Source organism: Bos indicus, chromosome 6 (genome assembly GCF_029378745.1).
Source record: "Bos indicus isolate NIAB-ARS_2022 breed Sahiwal x Tharparkar chromosome 6, NIAB-ARS_B.indTharparkar_mat_pri_1.0, whole genome shotgun sequence".
Taxonomy (NCBI): Eukaryota; Metazoa; Chordata; class Mammalia; order Artiodactyla; family Bovidae; genus Bos; species Bos indicus.
In genome coordinates, this window is record NC_091765.1 from 37597874 (window position 1) to 37621033 (window position 23160).

Sequence of the window (23160 nt, forward strand, 5' to 3'; positions counted from 1 at the left end):
AAAGTGAAAAGTGAAAGTGAAGTTGCTCAGTCATGTCCAACTTTTCGCGACCCCATGGACTGCAGCCTACCAGGCTCCTCCATCCATGGGACTTTCCAGGCAAGAGTACTGGAGTGGGTTGCCATTGCCTTCTTCCTAAAAGGTGAGACATGCCTGAAAATCTCTGTCATGAAATTTCAAAAGATAATTACGATAATAAAAATATTATCTTCAATATTGTTTATTAAAGATAAATAGCATTCTTGATGTGTTCAGGTTGGGGAAGTATCAGAAGCATTTTATTAAGTGGCTGCAAAAAAGAAATAACTCACAGATTGCTCTACCAAATACCAGAAATTTTACCACATGTTTTGTGAATTCATTGATAGTTGGCTTGTATCCAAAGTGATTAACAACAGCTAAAATTTTAAATTGGGCTTCCCAGGCGGCCCAGTGATAATCTGCCTACCAATGCAGGAGACAGGGATTCAGTCCCTGGGTTGGGAAATATGCTAGAGAAGGAGATAGTAACCCACTCCAGTATTCTTGCCTGGAAAATCCCATGGACAAAGGAGGCTGCAGTCCATGGGGTCATAAAAGAGTCAGACACAAATTAGTAACTAAACAACAACAACAACAAAAATTTTAAATTAATCAATTCTTTATGGTTATGACTTTATACAGTCATCTAAAATGGGAGTTAGCAAACTCTGACCTGTGGGCCAAATCTGGCCCAACATTCGTTTTTGCATATAGAGAGAGTTTTATTGGAACACAGCCATGCATATTTGTTTACATTTTGTCTATGGCAGTTTTGCTACAGTGACAGATTTAAGGAGTTGTGACAGAATCCATATGGCCTGCAAAGCCAAAAATATTCATTATCTGGTCCTTTACAGAGACAGTTTGCTGACCCATGACTAACATAAAATAAAAAGGTTGAATTTGTATTTTTTTTAAAAGATAAAAAGATAGCACAGGGAACTCTATTCAATATTCTGTAATGGCATGTATGTGAAAATAATCTTTAAAAAAAAGAGTGGATATATGTACATGTTTAGCTGCTTCACTTTGCTGTACACCTAAAACTATTAAAATGTTGTGAATCAACTCTACTCCAATAAAAAAATTTTAGAAAAAGAGATAAGACAAATTCTGCACATATTGATGGAGGGCTTATCTTCCTGGATCCTGGGAGTTATAAAATACAGGAAGGAAAGCCTCCTGAAATAAAGCAGAATACGAAAGAATGAAATTTGTATGAAACTTTCATTGTTAGAACAACAAATCAAGTTAATGAGTTTCTAACCCATTGAGGATTTTAAAGATATAGGGGAGAAAATATTTACAAGTACTTGTATTTGGATAAACAAAAGTGATTGTTTCATGGTTTCCTTTTGATCAACGTTGATTCTTTTTTTAAAGTGAAATTCACATTTCTCGATATTAGACTATCCTTTTCAGAAGAGTGTATTTGTATTTTTCTGCTTTTTTTATATCTTTGTTATTTCTTCTCTTTATCATTCAGAGAGATTCACTTTACCTAGAGATGGATTGGGTTTTGTTTTGTTTTAGCTTTTTTAATAAGGGGAATCCAAATGGAAAGAAAGTCAACATTTGGTTTTATAGTTCTGAAATAGGCTCTTGAAACTTTCAGCAGAAGCAGTCATTTGGAAAGCTGAAGCTTTAGTTTTGCAATGTGAAAATCTATTTAAGAGTGGAAGATCAGATCAGTCACTCAGTGGTGTCCAACTCTTTGCGACCCCATGAATCGCAGCACGCCAGGCCTCCCTGTCCATCACCAACTCCCGGAGTTCACTCAGACTCATGTCCATCGAGTCAGTGATGCCATCCAGCCATCTCATCCTCTGTTGTCCCCTTCTCCTCCTGCCCCCAATCCCTCCCAGTATCAGAGTCTTTTCCAATGAGTCAACTCTTCGCATGAGGTGGCCAAAGTACTGGAGTTTCAGCTTTAGCATCATTCCTTCCAAAGAAATCCCAGGGCTGATCTCCTTTACAATGGACTGGTTGGATCTCCTTGCAGTCCAAGGGACTCTCAAGAGTCTTCTCCAACACCACTGTTCAAAAGCATCAATTCTTCGGCACTCAGCCTTCTTCACAGTCCAACTCTCACATCCATACATGACTATTGGAAAAACCATAGCCTTGACTAGACGAACCTTTGTTGGCAAAGTAATGTCTCTGCTTTTGAATATGCTATCTAGGTTAGTCATAACTTTCCTTCCAAGGAGTAAGCGTCTTTTAATTTCATGGCTGAAGTCACCATCTGCAGTGATTTTGAGTGGAAAGGGTGATAGAAAATCAACAGGGCCAGCCACGAAAGAGGCAGGGTATAGACTCTATGTTTCAATAATAAATTGAAAGGTCCAAGAGGGATATGGGAGAAAGTGATGGCACCCCACTCCAGTACTCTTGCCTGGAAAATCCCATGGACGGAGGAGCCTGGGAGGCTGTAGTCCATGGGGTTGTGAAGAGTCGGACACGACTGAGCAACTTCACTTTCACTTTTCACTTTCATGCATTGGAGAAGGAAATGGCAACCCTTTCCAGTGTTCTTGCCAGGAGAATCCCAGGGACGGCGGAGCCTGGTGGGCTGCCGTCTATGGGGTCGCACAGAGTCAGACACGATTGAAGTGACTTAGCAGCAGCAGCAGCCAAAAGGTCACACAGAGTCGGACACGACTGAAGTGACTTAGCAGCAGCAGCAGCCATATTAAATATGGCTTTTCCTAGCTGCCAGCTGGGGAGGATATTGGTTGAGGCATCATGATGGAGGAGGTAAGAGGGACTTGAAGTGAGGAGATAGGCCCTGGAGTGACCACAGGGAGAGGGGCAAAGTCATCTCTCAGAAGCAGTTATCTTGTGGCTATGCTAATATCCAGACCAACCACCCCTGAAGTGTGGCATGTGCTGGGAGGCCAATTAGCGTCTCATTGCCTGGCGAGGGCCCACGTGTTTCCATGAATTGTCTCGCAGAAATAGCCCTGTTTCATGCTCTAGGACCCTTCTTAGTCCATTCAAACTCCCTTTTCTTATGTGGCCAGCCTTCTTTAAATGGTCCGGGACACTCCTAAGCCTCCCAAACTTTAGTATTTAGAAGAGGCGTTTAGAGGAGTAGCTCTCTGACAACTTTGCATATCTCCATGTAAACCATATGGGCAAGAACTGACTGCAGTCCAGCATTAGTCTGGGAGAAGTGCCTTCTGATTTCTCCTGGAGCAAGAAGGGATGAGCAGCCAGCTGAGGAGATGCTCTAGGCAGACCCCTTCTCTGTCTTACGGGAGATAACCACAAGGTCATTTCTCATCCACCTCCCTAGTTTCAGTTGAGTATAGGACTTTCAATTTATCCCCACCTGCCTTGCCTTAGGGTTTAGTTGCAGACCTCAGCATAAGTCTTTCTGCTTGGCTGGGCTTTCCCAGTGGCTCAATGGTAAAGAACCCACCTGCCAAAGCAGGAGACACAGGTTCAATCCCTGGGGTGGGAGGATCCCCTGGAGAGGGAGATAGCAACTCACTCCAGTATGCTTGCCCATGAACAGAGGAGCCTGGTGGGTTACAGTCCGTGGACTACAGTCTTTTGGGGTCCCAAAAGAGACATTACTTAGAAACTGAATAACAATCTCCTTGGCTAGAGGTGAGAGCTGGTCGCTTATCAGCAGAACGACCCAGGACCCGTGCTGTCTGTCTGTCGTCTGGCCTCTCTGGTTCAGGGTCTCCCATGGGACCCGGGATGCAGGGAAAGGACCTCATGCTGACCCTGCTCTTGCTCTCGTGTGAACTACTTGACTCCACCAGAGCTCAGTCTCCCTACTGGCTGAATCTGTGGAATTTCAGTGACCAAACCCAATAGCTGCAGTTAGGTCTTCATGGCGCTGTTAGAATCACACTGCCATGTGGGCATGCTTGACTGCTCAAAAGGGACAAGGTATTGCCCTATTTTGGCAACAGCATAAAAGGAGATTTTCCTTGCTTAGTAGCAGTTGCTGTTCTCAAACAGATTTTTTTTTTTGATCACCTGAGCATGACATGAAAGCTGTAAAGTTTTATCTTATTAACTCTGAAGAGCAAAGGAGTAAAACATTGTCATGGTTGTTACACATGCTCTTATTGAAAGTTTCCTCTTCTGATTCCCAGATAGATTCACTTATCTTAACAGGGTATCCTTTCTGTATGAAGAAAGAAGCTCTGAGAGGTACCCAGGGCATGAACCCTGGACCAGTCTCCTTTCCTCCACTTACCAGTCCTATTGTCTTAGGCAAGTTACTAAAGATCTCTAACTCAGTGCGCTTACCTATGAAATGGAGTTGACTGTAAGAATTAAGTGAAGTAATATATGTAACATTCATCCTAAAGGAATATATGTAACAGTCCATATATAAATAATATACGTAACAGTCCATCCTAAAGGAGATCAGTCCTGGGTGTTCATTGGAGGGACTGATGTTGAAGCTGAAACTCCAATACTTTGGCCACCTGATGCGAAGAGCTGACTCATTTGAAAAGACCCTGATGCTGGGAAAGATTGAGGGCAGGAGGAGTAGGGGACGACAGAGGATGAGATGGTTGGATGGCATCACCAACTTGATGGACATGGGTTTAGGTGGACGCCGGGAGTTGGTGATGGACAGGGAGGCCTGGTATGCTTCAGTTCACGGGGTTGCAAAGAGTTGAACAGGACTGAGTGACTGAACTGAACTGAACTGAATATATGTAACATACTTAGAAACCAACTGACACTTAACAAGTGTCTAATAAATGCTACTTATTATATTAATGAAAATTGTGTTTCTTAAATCTTAAGGTGCATGAGAATCACCTGCCCACCTCCACCACCCCCGTTTCTGATTTAATAGATCTTGAATGGAGTTCCAGACTTTGTACTTCTAACACGTTTTCTCATGATACTGATACTGCTGTTCTGATGGCTACACTTTCAGAACTACTGGGTTAGGATGTAACTTTCAGAAAAAAAATTATAGAAACCCATTAGCAAAGTGGGTTAAAAAAAATAGAAGTTAATTTCTAGGGGTTGGGTGTCCAGGACTGGTATCATGCTCCTTAAAGTCAGACCTTTTCTACCTTGTGATCTTGTCATCCAAAGACTGTCACAGATGGCTCACCACCATGGTTGAATTCCAGCCATGAGGGAGAAATGGGAGGAAGAGAAAGAGGATAACATCTATCTTGAGGGAGACAACCAAGAGCTTGTACACATTTAACCACGCCAGAACTTAAATCAAATGGACACATCTAGCTCCAAGGGAAGTGGAAGAAATTAGAATTTATTCTGTAACCACTGGCTTGGCTAAAAACCCCCAGATTTCAGAGAAATAAGGGTGAACAGATACTGACTGGCACCTAGGATCTCAGTCACAGCCACAGACTGCTTTCTACCATTAAACAAGGATTAAATAATTTTCTATGTGTAGGAGAGTATAAATATCCAACTTTATTACCACCACCACCCCATATAAGCATAACTTATTTCACTTTTTATCTTTTCTCCATTCAAAGGAGTCATTTGATTCACTCTTGGGGGAAAGATTATCTTTCTCTGGGAAAAGTTAAAATGTTCCTCTTCTTTTTTTAATAATTTGGATCAAGTTTCTTCCAGGTGAGCCTTCAATAGATACTATGAGGAATTACAGAAAATAGAGCTTCTGGTAGGGAAGATCAAAGGGAATTTGGAGCAAGAGGCCAGGGAGGCTTAATGGCAGGAAGAGATTGGAACTCTGACATGGAAGTAGGAAAAGTATTTCAAGAGGGTTCTTCCATGCAGAAGATACTACATGATACAGAGAAGAGAGCGGCTATGAAGGGCATCATTAGGGTTTGCTGTGGTGATTTAGTCACTAAGTTATGTCTGACTCTTTCGACCCCATGGACTGTAGCCCACCAGCCTCCTCTGTCCGTGGGATTCCCCAGGCAAGAACATTGGAGTGGGTTGCCATTTCCTTCTCTAGGGGATCTTTCCAACCCAGGGATCAAACCCAGGTCTCCTCCTGCATTGCAGGCAGATTCTTTACTGACTGAGCCACTAGGAAAGCCTACAAGTGTGCAGGGACTGTGTTAAATCATAGCCCTCACCCCCACCTCCTAGTCTTTATCCAAGAACTTCATCTCCATGGACCCTGGGTAGCTGATGGTACACAGGCCTTACTATCTGATTACCCATTTGTGCTAGTTTCTGGACTCAGTTTTAATCTTTCCTCTGCTACCACTGCATACTCCAAGTGAAGGCCTTGCCACAGTGCTCCTTTAAAAATTATGGTGCAAGCCTGAAGGGGATTCCTAGATGCTTGAGCAGTGGTGGAGAACAGTCACCATTCTGCACTCAGGAACTGAAGTGTACTAACTTGAATCCTTGAGATAGAATAGTGAACACCCATACTACATGTCAAAAGCAAAGCAAACAAACAAACATAAAAGAAAAGATTAACCGATTTTTGTATATAGCAATGGACTAGACTGCATGGACTGTGTTAGTTGCTCAGTCATGTCCGACTCTTTGAGACCCCATAGACTATAGCCCGCCAGGCTTCTATGTCCATGGAATTTTCCAGGCAAGAATACTGGAGTGGATTATCATTCCCTTCTCCAGAGGAACTTCCCAACCCAGGGATCAAGCCCTGGTCTCCTGCCTTGCAGACAGAGTCTTTTAACATTTGAGCTACAGGGAAGTCTTATATAATAATGAATAACTTCAAAATAATAATAAAGTTCAGAGATTTCAGCAATCCTTTCCAAATCTAAGATTTTATGATTCTATGATATATTGAGTTAGTTTATGACAATGTCACAAATAAATAGGAAAAATTACCTATATCACCTAATAAATATTTATCACACTATTCCCAAGGCGTCCATCTAATCAAAAGTTTTTGCTTACAAAGATTCATTAGGACAAGAAAAAAAAGTTCTATGAATTCTCAAAAGGCAATTTTTATGGTCAGGTAATTCTATTACAATCAGACACATCTAAGTGTTAAGATACAGAAAAGAAAGGACTGGAAAGGAGAGAGGTTATGATGATCTGGGTATCTCACAATGTTTTGGATTCTGAATAGCAATCCAGTGTACACAGCAAACAGTGTACTCAGCAGAGTACACTCCATATGTAGGTGAGGGAACAAAGACTAAGGAAGGAAGCTCTGGATATCTCCATCATTCAAGCCCACCTAATTCTAGGTTTCATGCATTTTGCACAATACCAAACAGCCTATATAGAAAGGTATACCAAAAATATCAGAGGATCCTTGTTTTGGAAATATTCTTTAGGGCTCAAGTCATAAAATATAGCTGGTTCTAAGAAATTTGTTCAACAAGTCCTCATCATTAAAGATTTTCTGACCACTCATGGCTTAACATCCATTCCTAATGAATACATACTAATGAATATAGCATTCCTGATGAACATAGGCTAATGGTTAAGAAACAGATCCTAAAGCTAGGCTACCTATGTCTTAACTTCAGTTTTGCCATAATGATCTGGTGCAAGCTGCTTAACCTCTTTGTTCCTCAGCCCCTTTGTCAATAATATTGGCAATAACAATAAAACCTACCTGATAAAGTTTTGTGAGGATTTACTGAGTTAGCAATAAGTGATATTATGGGAATCATTGGGAAAATTTGAATATGGACTGTGTATTAGAAAATATTAGCATATTTATGTTAAATTTCTTGAGAATGAGAATGATATGGCAGCTATATAGGAGAATTCCTTGTTCTAATACTAAATGCTGAAGTATTTAAGGGTAAAGCATTATGATTCCATGATGTCTACAATCACTCTTTAATGGTTTGGCAAAGTATATATGTATGTATGTGTGTATATGTATATCTCTCTTGGTAAAGGACAGGGAAGCCTGGCATGCTGCAGTCCATGGGGTTGCAATAGTCGAACAAGACTGAATGACTGAAAAACAACAAACATATGTACACATATGAAGATAGGCACACAGAAATAGAGATAAATGTGGCAAAATGTTAACCATTGGTGAATCTAGGTGCTCATGTACTAGTTACCCAACCTTTCTGAAGGCTTGGTTTTTTCATAATAAAAAGTTAGGAGATGATGGGTTGACATATGTGTAAGAGTTTTCTACCTCATCCCACACCTATCCTACCTAAAATCAAATCAAATAGGTATGGGGTTGCCAGATATAATAGGTATGGGGTTGCCAGATATAACACAGATATAATGTGTTATATCTGGCAATTAAACTTAAATTTCAAATAATAAATCATTCATTTAGTACAAATATGTCCCAAATAGTTCACAAAGGCCAAATATTGCATGACACATCCTCATACTAATGAGTTACTCATTATTTATCTGAGATTCAAATTTAGGTATCCTACATTTGTATTCGTAAAATCTGGCAAGTCTAATAAAAGCTGTTTACCTTGATATACATGGCCGACCCTGCCCACAAACATGTCAAAAATCTTAGTCAAGTTCATTTATCTATGAGAAAATGTCTATAGTCTTTCTGAGTTTTAAACCATAGTAGAAATAAACTTTTGTCCTTTAGCTGAATTGTCCTCCCTCTGGTCTCACCTTTTTCCATCCTGAATCTCTCATTTTTCTTCATAATTATAACACATCTGAAGGGTTGCATTTTTATTTGTGATAAAATCCATAGATACAATATACATACAGGTCACATAAAAATACATGACAGTGATAATTAAACCTAATATACAGTGACAGTATATTTAATCACTTTAAATCACACTTTAATCATACACTAAAGATTAAAGAACTGCACATTTATTGTATACAGTGTCACTAATGTTAGTGAATCTAATCTCTTCTAAGAAGCAGCTATTGCACAGAATATGTTTTAGCAGTTAGTGGAAACACATTAAAATTACTATTTATAGGACTACAACCTCAAAATACTCAATCACATACTATCTCATGCATTGGTTTACCACTTGATGAATGGCCCTGACTTACGACCTTTCAATAACATAGTAGGGAAAAGCAATAAGAAGCCCATTACTTGCAGAAGCAATTATAGAAAACCACTTTGGAACAGTAGCACCATTCCACATTATAAAATGCACATTTGTTATGTTGCACCTTCCTGAGTTGAACTTTGAAAACGGTAGCCACACAAAATCCCAGAATGGGTGAACTCATCCCAGTCTGGGCCTTCACTGGTGGCTGTAGTAATCTTGACCATCATAGCTGTCATAGCCACGCCCTTTATAGTAGCTATACTCATCCTCATAGGCTCGATAATTGTCCCCACGAGGATCTCCGTTCTCACTTTCATAGATTTCATACCCATTGTCATACTCATTGGTGCCTGTTTGTTCATACTCCCCAGGGGTGGTGGTTTTCCCAAACGGTGGTGGGGTAGTCCCATAGACCTCCTGGTGTGGGGTTGTAGGTTTAAACCCACCATTTGGAGAAGTAGTGGTCTCTCCAGCCACAGTGATTCCTTCTGTATTGGCTTCAGTGACACTTTCTTCTTCGCCGTCTTCCTCTCCATTATCCCCACCACTGCTGCCATGGCCATTGTCTACCTCTGTGCTGTTGCTGCTGGTGCCATTTATGCCTTGCTCATTATCATCCACCTCTGCCTCATTTTCTTCCTCTTCTTCTTCCTCTTCTTCTTCATCACTCTCATCCTCTTTTGTAGCCTTCTTTCCTGTAGCCCCAGCCTATAAGGAAAAGTTTGAAAGAATTCAAATCTAGGTGTGAAAAACATAAAATTTAAGGCCATTGTTTCATCCAACACAAGCTTTCTGTACTGACATCTTTGTACTACATGTGATTTTGAATTGAAACCAGTTTAACTTACAAAAGAACTGGTGGAGGTTTTAAATTCAGAATTAGAACTTTTGTCATTAGATGCTGATGGAGAAAAAGCCACTTGATAAATAAGTCTTTTCTGTGGGAGATGCTTTCTATAACTTCGCTACCCGCTTTCTCTGCCTTGGAAACACAATGGTATCTCTCAGCACTTTTTATCCATTGTTAAGATGCTTGGCCTTAGTCTTCTGTGAAAATGTTGAAAAGTCAGTGTAAGAACATGGGAAGACATCTTGCCTGGGAAAAGATCTCTCCTTATTTATTTGTAAACAGGGATATTGTACCCACTCTTACTTTTTCATCAAGTTAATGAAGAGAATATAAAATACTGTATGTATAGTGTCAGGATAACCTCGAACTTCAGTAAAAAAGGAAAGCAGATTGAACATTTTGGAGGAATTATTACCTTCCTGGGAAGCCAGATGGCAGCTAGACCTATGTCTCCAGTTCCAGGTGTAATCTCTCCATAGCCAAGTGTGGTAGTGGAAAGGGTGGTGTTCTCAGCCTCTGATTCTTCGTCTTCGTTTTCATCAGAATCTTCATTCCCTCCATTGTTTCCTTCTTCATTTGAAGTCTCCTGTTGAAAATGTCCAGAGCAAGAAAAAATTATTTTAGCTGAAAGATAACTCAAGATTTGTTGGAGTCATGAACCATTATTAGGAAAATAACAATGGCTGATGGTTTCCCTCAGCCGTCTGGTCGCCCAGTGTTGACACTTCTGCTTCCTCTTATGCCAGTTGCAGTTCTCACTTCTTGGAATTCAAAGTATTTTCACCCTGTTTACCTCACTATGGTGTGTTTTAGATATTCTGTATTCTACTTAATCAATTCAAAAATATTTATATAATAATTTCAGCACATCTGACTCTATGGTATCATACTATATATAGCTTAGGCTCTTGAAGTCTTATTAATAACTACTATGATTCAAAAGCAGAGACATTGCTTTGCCAACAAAGGTCCGTCTAGTCAAGGCTATGGTTTTTCCTGTGGTCATGTATGGATGTGAGAGTCAGACTGTGAAGAAAGCTGAGTGCTGAAGAATTGATGCTTTTGAACTGTGGTATTAGAGAAGACTCTTGAGAGTCCCTTGAACTGCAAGGAGATCCAACCAGTCCATTCTGAAGGAGATCAGCCCTGGGATTTCTTTGGAAGCAACGATGCTAAAGCTGAAACTCCAGTACTTTGGTCACCTCATGCGAAGAGTTGACTCATTGGAAAAGACTCTGATGCTGGGAGGGATTGGGAGCAGGAAGAGAAGGGGATGACAGAGGATAGATGGCTGGATGGCATCACCGACTCGATGGATGTGAGTTTGAGTAAATTCCAGGAGTTGGTGATGGACAGGGAGGCCTGGCGTGCTGCAATTCACAGGGTCTCAAAGAGTCGGACACGATTGAGCGACTGAACTGAACTGAACTGATGACATAATAGTACATTAATTATTGTATTTGATGACAAATAAGCTGAGGAATTTAGACTTATTTTCTTATTCCCTAGAGTAGCCTTGTAAGGTAAGATTATTACTTACACTCTTTAGAAAAGGAAAGTGAGCTTGGATAAATTAAATAATTAACTAAATTCTTATGGTGAATGATGAAACTGTATCTTTCTAACTAAAAGAAAAATTGAGCCCTTTTATTGTACCATGATGATTTTTGATGAGGAGGAGGATTTATGTGAATTGCTGACACTAAATCTAGGATGTTTTTATTTTAAGGAATTTTTTTTTATATAGAACCCCTTCTCTTCAAACAAGTTAATTGCATGTCTTATGTACTATAAAAAAAAAGAAGTGAATGTATTTCATTTACTTTCAAGAGTATTTAAAGGAAAAGAAATATATTAAATTCAAACTCCATCTGCTAACTCCAATAAATTCTTACTAATGTATTATGTTATTGTAGGAAGATGTTTTCTAAAAATTACTACTTCTCTATGAATATTTTTATCATCTTCAGTATTTTACTGTTTTGTCTTTACTCCATGTTGTTAGGCAATAAACTGTAGACTGAGTTAATCTCCCAAAGTAATTCATAGCTAGTATTGAAAGTCAGGAATTCATACACAGAGAATTTATTTAGTTTAAATGAGTACTAGAAAAGTGAATTTATTTCAATGCATTTTTAAAGAGATTGTATGTTAGGATAACTTTTAACTAGGCATCTTATATTTTAAGACTTCAAAACAAACAAACAAAAGCCATATTTAGCTTTTCTTATTACTAAAAAAACTATGTCTGTTTCATAGATATGTAAATTTTACTGTTTCAGTGAATGCTTGGGACTACTAGAGTCCACCTTAAAACAGTCTCCAAGCTAACTTTGTCAAATATTCCACAAACATCATACTGTTTATTTACTTTTTCATGTTTATATGCTTTAGTCCAACAGACTAAACCTTTTAGGGGAGAAAGAGGAAAGCTTTTTTGGGTAGGAAAATACACAGATTGGGTCCTTCACACTTGTTTCACAAGTGAAAATCTGAGGTCCAGTGGGACAAATGACTACATGAGGTCAAAGACATGGCAGCTCATTAGCAGCAGGGTCGTGACCACAGACCCAGACTCCCAATTCGTAGGATTCTCTATTTTCTCCTACGACACCCTTTCTTTTTCTGGTACTTATTTAAGGTTGTCCTGCTGCAATGACTTAAAAAGGAAAGTAGGTCAAACTTTTGATGGATGTGTGTGTGTTAGTCGCTCTGTCATGTTCAACTCCTTGCATCCCCATGGACTATAGGCTACCAGGCTCCTCTGTCCATGGAATTCTCCAGGCAAGAATGTTGGAGTAGATAGCCATTCCCTTCTCCAGAGGATCTTCCTGACCCAGGAATCAAACCCAGGTCTCCTGCATTGCAGGTGAATTCTTTGCCATCGGAGCCACCAGGGAAGCCCTGGGCCTCAAATATCTTTTTGAATAGAAAAATTAGCAGTCATTTGTACTTGAGTGTATTATTAACCCACTAGAAAGACTAAAATGACTGAAAGAAACATGTGTGGATGAGAATGTAGAGTTGATGGAATGCTCCTATAGGGATAGTGGGAGTTTATATTAGTATCTCGGCTGTGGGAAGCTATTGGTGACATCTCCTCAGGATGAATACATGCAGACCTTTCAACATACACATTTCATGTCTAGGTAAAGTGGCCTCCAGAAATGAATGCATATGTTCACCAGAAGGAGTACTAGAACATTCACAGCAGCACTCTTTGGTCACAGGCCAAATCTGAAAACTCCTTAACTGCCCATCAACAGGAGGTTAGCACATTGTGATACACAGACGTGATGAAATACTGATATTGAGAACAAATGATTTGCAACTACAGAATCATATGGGTCAGTCTCTGAAGCTAAGAGTGAAAGAGGCTACATGTACAAGAGTATATGCTGCATGATTCCATACATATATGTGTGTATATGAATGAAACACTGAGCCAAAAACAATCTTTCTGATAGGAGTCATCATAGCATTTGCCCTTGGTGGGGGTTGGTTAATGAATGGAATGGAGCACAAGGCATGTGCTGCTTTTTCTATAGGTTCTGAGTAATACTTAAGGTGTTCAATTTCTGAAATTCAATCATCAACAAACTTATGATAATTGTGTTATGTATATTGAAAGTGAAAGTCGCTCAGTTGTGTCTGACTCTGTGACCCCATGGACTAGTCCATGGAATTCTCCAGGCCAGAATAGTGGAGTGGGTAGCCTTTCCCTTCTCCAGGGGATCTTCTCAACCCAGGGATTGAACCCAAGTCTCCCACATTGCAGTCTGATTCTTTACCAGCTGAGCCACAACAGAAGCCAATGTGTCAATAAAACTTTAAAAGATGAGACTGGATAATTTAGGAGAGGGGAAAAAAAATGTGTAATCATGAAGTAGAAAATATGCCTAAGCACCTGATCCTGGAACTACAATTCCTGGGGACTCTGTATTTAACCTAAATTGCCAGTGAAATTTTAGAGAAGAGATGGGGAAAAAAGAAGTTCTAAATTATCTTCAGGATGGAAGACTACAAGTTTTATTCACACCGTTTTCCATTAACACTTTGGATGAATGGTCTTTGGAGCATTTATTGCTCTGAAGTTCTAAAACCAAACCACCAAATATTGACTTGGCACTAAATATGTATAAGAAACTGAGCTGGGCAGCGTGAAGAGATGCAAAAGAGATTACAACACTGTTCATCCTCAAAGCAGGGGATGTAACCTGTGGTCTCAAGTGTCCTGGGTCATGGGGAGTTTGCAGATAAGTTCTGAGAGGACTAGAAATGTTCACAGACTGTTGGGAAAATATTGAGTAGGTGAGATTTCATCAGAGTCCTGAAGGACTCTTAATCTTCCTCCATCCCCAACCACCATTACAACAAATGAAGAACCATTGCCAAAAGGTATGCAATCCAATTGGGAAGTCTAGCTGGTAAGGCAATTTTACAGTCACTGTACAGCAAACAGCTGTAGTTAAATGGATTACCCTAACTTAGTTCTTGTGTAAGATTAGTATGTGGAACTCCAGGCAGTAGGTGGCATTTTTCCTGGTACTGGCTTGACATTCTTGTAAGGTCTTCCTTTAAAAGCTATTGGGTTAAATTATGGTACTGAAAATGTTATTTTATGGTTCAAAAAATTAAACTAATTATTTGTCACTTTTAAAGTTCCCACACCACTTTGTTTTCAGGATAGCAGAATTTATCCATGATCCATTTTGGACTGTCATTGTGCCTTCATAAATAGCACCTAAGAATACCTGAATTTAGAAGGTTCTCAAACCAGTGGATAGCTATAATTGACTATCCAGGAAAATGTACCTAAATAGTAGTTTGCATGGGCAAGGATATCAGCTGTAAACATGTTAGTACAATTTCCAGGTTATGTAGATGAATTTTAGCCATGAACTACACTAATTTGTAGTACTTTATAGGAAGATATTTCTACATCTTGGCATTTCTGCAAGGACATGAATTTTATTATTAGACAAAAAGACATATGAAATTCCAATTAAAAAGAACAACCCTACTGTGTGAGTCAAGAAGGGCAGATGAGGCACTTCCCTGGTCCAGTGATTAAGAATCTGCCTGCCAATTCAGGGGACACGGGTTCGATCCCTGGTCTGGGAGGATCCCACGAGCCACAGGGCAACTAAGCCCATGGACCACAACTACTGGGCCTGCTCACCGCGACAAGAGAAGCCACCACAATGAGAAACCCGAGCGCTGCAACTGGAGTAGCCCCACTCACAACTAGAGAAAGCCTGCACACAGCAACAAAGATCCAGCACAACCATAAATAAATTAACATTAAAAAAAAAGAAAGGCAGATGAATCACAGTAACACTGTAGAGAATCTAAGACTTTCTTATACTACACACTCATCAAATTGAATTTTTAAAGTTCAGTCCTTATTAACTAGTGCAATACATAAAACAAGTATTGCACTAACTTTAGGATCATTATGTATTTATCTTTTATCATCACACTCTGTCCATCTATAAATGTAAATAATGCTTTCTTCCTTTTTTTCAGAATCAACATTTCTTCCACTTAAAATAGAGATACTTTTGTATTCATGTACCACTTACAGGTAACTTTAACCCCAAATTGTAATAGTGTTTTAAACAGGTCGTTTTAGTTAATTTTAATTTAAATAATATCCCCCTTCTCCAAAATAGAAGACTGGGGGCAATTGGTAAGCTGGAAATGGCTATTTGCTGAGTCTAAGCTACAGGAAACCAGTTTTCTATTTATTTTGTGCTGCCTGGTTTGTTATGGAAAAAAAAAAAGACTGAAGAAATTCCTTACCTCTTCTTCCTCTTCCTCTTCTGAGCTATCACCATTTCCATTTTCTTCAGATGAGTCACTACTGCTCTAAAAAATATGTATACATGAATTCACACACATATGAATATAGGTACATATATATTTATTTACTTAGAACAGTTCTCAGCTACTGTGAGAAAGATATGAGGAGACTAGACATATATGAAATGAGGTTAGAGAAAAACGGGAATTTTACAGTGACCAGGATATGCTTTGAAATACTCCATTTTTAACTTCGAAAGTATTGACAATATATTGAAACATTTTGTATGTAAAAACTAAGCAATGAATGGCAGAATGACTTAGCTCTGAGAGAATGAGAGGATTATCTGGTCCAATTTTTTTATTTTACAGAAAAGGAATCTGAAGCTCACAATGGCTGAATTCTCCAACCCGTTCAAGGCAAATCTTAAGCTGTTACATAGGTATCATTGTTTCATTTTCTTTATAAAATATGAATGAAATGATAATTAGACTTATTACAAAATATAAGTTTTTGTGTGCTAAGTCTCTTCAGTCTTGTCTGACTCTGTGTGACCCTATGGACTGTAGCCCGCCAGGTTCCTCTGTCCATGGGATTCTCCAGGCAAGAATACTGGAGCGGGTAGCCACACCGTCCTTCAGGAGCTCTTCCCAACCTGGGTATCTAACCTGTGTCTCCTTTTCTCCTGCACTGCAGGCAGGTTCTTTATCAGTAGCACCACCTGGATGATTTTCTTAAATGATGAGTTCTCCTGGTGAATTTAAATTAGACTTTGACTTGAAATTAAATTTGCATATAATTTTAGTACCTTTTAATCTAATTAAAGCCATTCCTAAATTGAAGTGTGTGTGTGTCTATCAAACTTTATGAGAGAAAAATTCATATGAGAGATATGTTATATAAGAAGAGAAATTAATTTACCTATTTAGGAAATTTATGAGTACCATTTCTCTAGAAAGCTCAATATTGAATGAGAATAAATGAAACCAAGGAGTCTATATAAAAATAAAAGTTAATGAGCTTTGCTATGTTTTTTAAAATATTTATTTTTGTATTTATGTATTTATTTATACATAAATATTTATGTATATTTACAGTTCTTAGTTGTGGCATGTAGGGCCACAATCCCTGACCAGAGATTGAACACAGGCCTCCTGCATTGGGAGTTCAGAGTCTTAGCCACTGGGCCACCAGAGAGGTCCCAACTTTGCTATTTTTTAAAAGGAAATGGTAATCCCAATTGAATTTTCCTTCTTTTTCTGCAACCACTATTTCTCCTTGGTATAAGTAAAAGCCCAACATAAGATTCTATCATTTTCTGCCCTGAAAATTTATCTTTGATTCTGGTGACTTGTGAAGTACGGTGGGTCTTAGAAAACATAGCTATAGAAGAACCTTAGGGTGAGAGATCGGTTGAGGGAATATTTATGTCCCAGTACTGCTCAGGTCTCTGCCTATTGGGCTCATTCTTCAGGTGGCCACACCATATACCAAAGGAAAGGAATGCTTCTCCCCTTGAGCCAGGAATAACCTTGGGTGGAAAAGAGAACAATTAGACTGACTCTTCCACTGCCATGACCTTAATGGCTGTGCCTTCCCTAGCCCAGAGGTGAAAAAAGCATAAGGTTCTATTGAAACTATTTCTATTTGTTAGTTAAATTATATATAGAGAGAACAGCTTATTTGTGTAGCATATTTTGTCTCAGCAGGAGTGGTTTTTTAAATGTAATTAAGATTTATTCAGTTTTCATACAACAGCAGGATAAAAATTCTATTCAAGTTCCCGTAGACTATAAACCAGGAAACTCTGGAACTTATCCAGGGACATAAAACAAGTTACAAAAATTTCATGGTCTAAAGGTGTTGAAATCATACTCAGTGGGAGTGTTTTAATCTTTTTACAAGCTTCCTCACCCCTAGCTTTCATTCTACTTCAACCACATCACTCTTCAATTAGTATCTACGTAAGGACAATTTAAAAACTGCTTGAAATGCCTTGAAGCCTCAGCATTTTATTTTCCTTTCTTTCAATTAGGCCTTATTACCAAGTTGTTACTAAGTCCTACGGATCCTTCTGGAAGTCTTTCATATACTCCTTCCAACCTCTATCCTTACTGGATTTATTCAATTCCAGAAGACACATTCCAGGTGTTGTACTGATAATCAGAATCATAGCAAGAGAAGAAGTTGGAAATACGGGCAGTTTTTCCACATCAAGTACTGTAATAACTGAGATGAGTCTGATAAAAGAAATATAAGATAAAGTCCTTGCTGTCTAAGAGTTCACACACTAATCAAATGTTTTAATCATAAAAAAAAAAATTTCCTTTTTTTAAGGAATTAAAAATTAAATTAGGGTATTAACCTTATTTACGGAGAAGGCAATGGCACCCCACTCCAGTACTCTTGCCTGGAAAATCCCGTGGGCGGAGGAGCCTGGTAGGCTGCAGTCCATGGGGTCACTAAGAGTCAGACACGACTGAGCGACTTCACTTTCACTTTTCACTTTCATGCATTGGAGAAGGAAATGGCAACCCACTCCAGTGTTCTTGCCTGGAGAATCTCAGGGATGGGGGAGCCTGGTGGGCTGCCGTCTATGGGGTTGCACAGAGTTGGACACGACTGAAGTGACATAGCAATAGCAAAAAAACCCTTATTTATACTTCCATTTCTATAGCCAAGCAGATAAACTGCAATAGGTTGACAACCTGGCAATCAATATATTTCATGCATATTGGTATTTTGGAAATGATTGTATATAAACAAAGATTCCATCTGAATATAACATGAATGTCAAAGCCAACGAAGCTTAATGATTTTGGGGGTGATAATCTGGGTACTAAATACTTAATAGACTTAAGAAAATGAGTAATTAAGAGCTATGGAAGCATATAAATAGACATGCAAGGAGAAACATCTTGGAAATCAAACTTTGTAAAGTGGAACAGTAGATCATCAGTACTAGCTCAGACTGTTAGATTGCAAGATATATTTATTGGATTCTATTTTACTTATTTAATTAATTTAGTTTTTCTTTTTTAAAAAAAATTTTGTTGGAGTATAGTTGATTTACAATGTTGTGTTATGAATTCTATTTTAAAACAACTCTCTTATTTACAAATTCTGCATTGCTTGAGATAGACCTATCTGCATACAGTCTGTAGCAATTTTGAATATTAAAGATCCGCTTAAAAATCTATGAAGTTTGGGTCTATCAATAAGGAAAAATATAACCTTTCCTAATATCTTTTCAGTGTGGACATTTGAATTGGACCACATGTATATATCTGTAAAATTTTCTAGATAGGAATATCTCTATATGATATTTTAGAAAAGTTGAGGAAGTGGTCCAAAATTTGAATGTATTATCATTTAGTTTAAGAAAGACAACGAAATTTCAAATGAGCACTGTTATATTTATGGGCAAACCAAAGAATGGAAGGCAATTCTGAAAACCCACAATGCTTGTATCAACCATGCTCATATTTCTGCGGCTACACACATTCCCCATAATTATTACGGTGCTAGAAATACTTTAAAATGATCATTTCCTATCATTGTATGAGTTAGAAATGGGTTAGCTCAACATATGGCAGGATGTTATGCCAAGCCACTGTGCTGAAGCATAGTTTTCGGCGTCCTGACTGCTTTTAGTGTCTCAGAAGTCCTGGGTCAGATGGTGCATAATTGGTGCCCTGAACCCAAACTGTACAGTAATAAAAATAGCACAATGCTGGTTTGTTGTCTATTTAAAATCAGCACCACACCCTCTAGTTTTCAGAACCCTCTTCACAGGTAGTAACCCAGTATAAACAGAAACTCTTATTTTTAGTGGTTAGTTATTTTTTGTTTGTTTACAAATTTTAAGAATGTTTTGTTTTTCTCACAAGTTTTTTAGTTCGCTTCATGAATTTGTCTTTCCTTTGCATTCTTGAGCCATTCTTATTCTAGTGAATTACACAGGTCAAAGGTTAAGAAAATCTTGAGCAAACCACAGATTATCAGGAATTTTGTAATGGTCTTTGTTGTTTATGAATTCATTTCCCTGTAAATTAAAGGACTCTACGTTATTGGATATAAAACAGCTATATGACAGTATTGAATCTACATAAAATGGCAGTTCATGGCTGCATCACTGACTTAAATGTCAACAGCTGATAAAATTGTCCACTTTGTCAGTGAATTAGTCAAAACACCTGAACTCGATCTTCCGTGGCGTGTGCTTTCATTATATCATTCTAGACTGGGCCCAAATGAGTTTATTCTCTGTGCGTGTATAGCTCTGCTTTATAAGAAACCTTGGGAAGAAACTTTATTATATTAAAAACAGACTGCTTTAGCAAGTGGTCTTTCTGGCTGAATTTCAGTGAGAGTTGAATTTTCAGTGTTTTGAGTTAAATTCAATCCCTTTTCAATTATAAGGAGTGAGAAAAAATTAACTTTTATACTTACTTGAACTGCAAATCGTTTTAGAGCAGGATAAAAGTAGCCATGCTTATAAACATAGTATTGGGGCCTGTACTTAAATACCTGCATGAACACAATAAATGATATATTCATATTTCATGTACAATAAATCTAGAGTAAGTGTAGTCAAACCAAGGAATTATGCTAAAATTAATTACCCCATTTTCTTCAGAATCCTCTAATTTGGCTCTTCGATTCAAATTTTTCATCTGTTTAAAAGAGCAATCAATTATTATATATTCTCTCTTTAATATCAAAAGACAAAAAATGTAAGTAGCTATAGGTTTTTAGTAAAGAACTTACTGAAAGAGCACAGGCCATTCCCAAAATGCTGAGCAAAATTAAAACCGTCTTCATTTCGGTGATTGCTACTGGAATTAATGAAGTGGTAAAGTTAATGAGTAAAACTAAGAATGTACCTTTTCTTCACATACTTCACATACTAGGAGATGTATTTAATTTGTTTTCATTTTTTGTCCAATTAGAGTTTTGACTAACTAGGACCAAATTTCTGCTTTTGTTTTAAAATTTTCCTTCTATGTATGTGGTAGAAGATAGACTTTATCCATCTATTTGAATAATCATGAGTTCCATATTTGGTTTTGACCTATCTGATCTGATTTGTAAATGAATATCCATTGCATCACTGCCAGAGTTTGAATGCTTAGTGTGTTTCACATTGGGGTAAGGAGGCCTTATAATACCATTGACATGGAACACCAACTGGTGTAGTTATGTGACCTGTTTGTATTGTTTATAATTAAAAACTAAGGAAAAATTTGAATACATTTGAATGATTACTTTTATGCCAGTTATCCTACAGGCTCTTTCCAGCATCTATATAGCTTTTAAACTAAAAGTTTGTTTGTACTATGAAGACTAAGAGCATTTTTCCATGGGTATCTTAGAATACTTGAATTTTTATGTGTGTGAAAAATCCATGATATGTGAAATATTATTCTCACAACGTATAGCACCCTAACATCCATATTTAAGGAAGAATCTATGAGAAAAGTTATCCGAGTTCATCTTGGGTATCAGAGGCAAATTTCCTCAAATTACATTGTTCTCCAGTTCCATTTAAGCTTATAATCACTGGTGTGGGAGATTGTTATGGAATGGACGTGGGCCTTTCCAGGGTCAGGGTAATAGTCAAGTCAATTCTATGGAGGAATAGAAGATGCAACTCTCTTGCATAGAAGATCCTACTCAGAATAGGAGTAGTTTGTAAGCAGTCACGGGGTTTCAGCCTTGCAAAGATCTCAGTTCCACATAGATTTCTCACAGGTAAAGGAAAGCAATGGTGAAATCCTATCCTAATTTTATTTTGTTTGATAAAAATCCTAATTTAATAAAAGTTGAACAAACTTTGCTGAAAGCCACCAACACACTTAACTGAGAGAGTTCTCCTCCAGAGTGACAGCTTTGGCAATGCTTAAGAGCAGTATGTAATGGGGATCAGAATTTCCCCATAAATACACTGGGAGAAGTAATATTTAAAATGTATGAAATCCATGTCATATACTATATCTGAAAATAGACTCTGCATTTTATCATCACTGGTCATGATTTATCACATCCTTATTGAGTATCTGAAGCTAAAATGAACATTACACAGGGGAAGGGTTAGAGGCCTGGAAAAGCTGTCTTGGATCCTCTGTCGCCTGTCTTTGTGGTAGAGTGGGTCTTTGATTTTGTTGCTTGTTAACTTGCTCACAGTCCTGTCTACTTTAGTTCTTGATGGCCACATGGGAATAAAGAGGCTTTCCCCTGAAGGGGACTTGTCTGTTTGAGAAGCTTTCATTGCTATTGAGGTTCTCTGAATAATACTTTGAATTTGGCCGTTCTTGATGGAGCCCACCAACAAACAGGAAGATTACTGCTCTGTAGCTGTATGAAAAGAGTTGGAATAATTACAGTATCTTAAAGAGCTAAAAATGTAAATACATAAAACTGTAGAAAGATGTTGGAGTATAAAGTTTCTCATAACAAACCTTAAAAACAACTAGATGAAAATATAACAGGAATAATATAAAAAGAACCAAGTGACTCACCTAGGCAGCAATCGGCTGCCTACATAAATCTCATTTTATTTACTTTGTGATTCATCAAGAGCAAAAGACCTCTATAGTGCCCACTACTAACCTGGACAACAATTCCAAAAATTTTAAAGGACTGTTTTGATAATCTAATTGCAAGTTTTTATTGGGAAGAGTATGATAAACTAACAGCATCATTTATTTCCCTAGTACTATGCATTTTTTCATTCGGATTTTAGAGCTATAAGATGTTAACACTTTGAAACCAAATACATATTTTGGAAAATATTGTTTATAACTGAAGTACAGACTAGGGAACTGATGGAGAAATCAACATACATCAAGGCACATTTATAAATGCAAAATGGTATTCCAGTTAGGTTACCTTGAATGCATTAGAATGAGTAAAAACAGTTATCTGTCAGGTACAGAGATAGAAAGTAGAAAGCATAATTTTCTAGTTAATGTATATAATAATAAGAGCTTATTTACAAGCACAGGTTAATAAACTTAGCTTTTTCAAAAGAATCTAAAACATGAGGTACTAGTTTAATGGTAAACAAGTGTTAGATTACATAGCAATTCTCTACAATGTGTTAATATCTATATTTAAATAGAATGTTCAAAACCAAGCCCAGAGATGTGAAATGCAGAGTGCCTGATTTATAAGATAATGAAGTTGTTATATTAAACCTTACCTTTTGCAGTGCTGGAGTGAGAAGGCAGGCTCCCAGGAGTGAGTGACACAGATTGAATACTCTCTCTGCTCTCTCACTCACTCATTCACTTGCTCTTGTGGGCTATAAACTCTTTTTTGCCTTCCCACAGCCAATCACTGTCATGGCCAAAGTGATGTCAGAATGTGGATTCTCACCAGAAAACTCCCGAACTTCCACACTTTCTCAACACACAAGCTCAGTTGAATAAACATGAACTGTGGTTCTGTGCCAAGAGGTTTGCATTGTGGAATTTAATTGAAGGTTAAGATGAAGATGAATAGTTTGAATTCTGAATATATATAAAAATATA

At 38.0% G+C, this 23160-nt stretch overlaps 1 protein-coding gene and 1 long non-coding RNA gene across 4 annotated transcripts in view; one reads left to right on the top strand and one right to left on the bottom strand.

Moving 5' to 3' along the window:
- Positions 1–23160, top strand: part of LOC109560130 (uncharacterized) — a 231705-nt gene that overhangs the window by 164130 nt on the left and 44415 nt on the right. For all 3 annotated transcript variants that reach the window (XR_011567112.1, XR_011567111.1, XR_011567113.1), the window contains one exon: positions 15997–16067. This is a non-coding gene — a long non-coding RNA (uncharacterized lncRNA). The remainder of the gene's footprint in view (positions 1–15996; positions 16068–23160) is intronic.
- On the bottom strand, positions 8624–22910 carry IBSP (integrin binding sialoprotein). The gene is made up of 7 exons (XM_019962118.2): positions 22830–22910; positions 20396–20463; positions 20251–20301; positions 20078–20155; positions 15625–15690; positions 10235–10405; positions 8624–9677 (listed from the first exon to the last, which is right to left on the bottom strand). Exons 2-7 carry the CDS (start codon positions 20447–20449, stop codon positions 9165–9167), a joined length of 933 nt encoding a protein of 310 aa, XP_019817677.1. The 5' UTR covers positions 20450–20463; positions 22830–22910; the 3' UTR covers positions 8624–9164.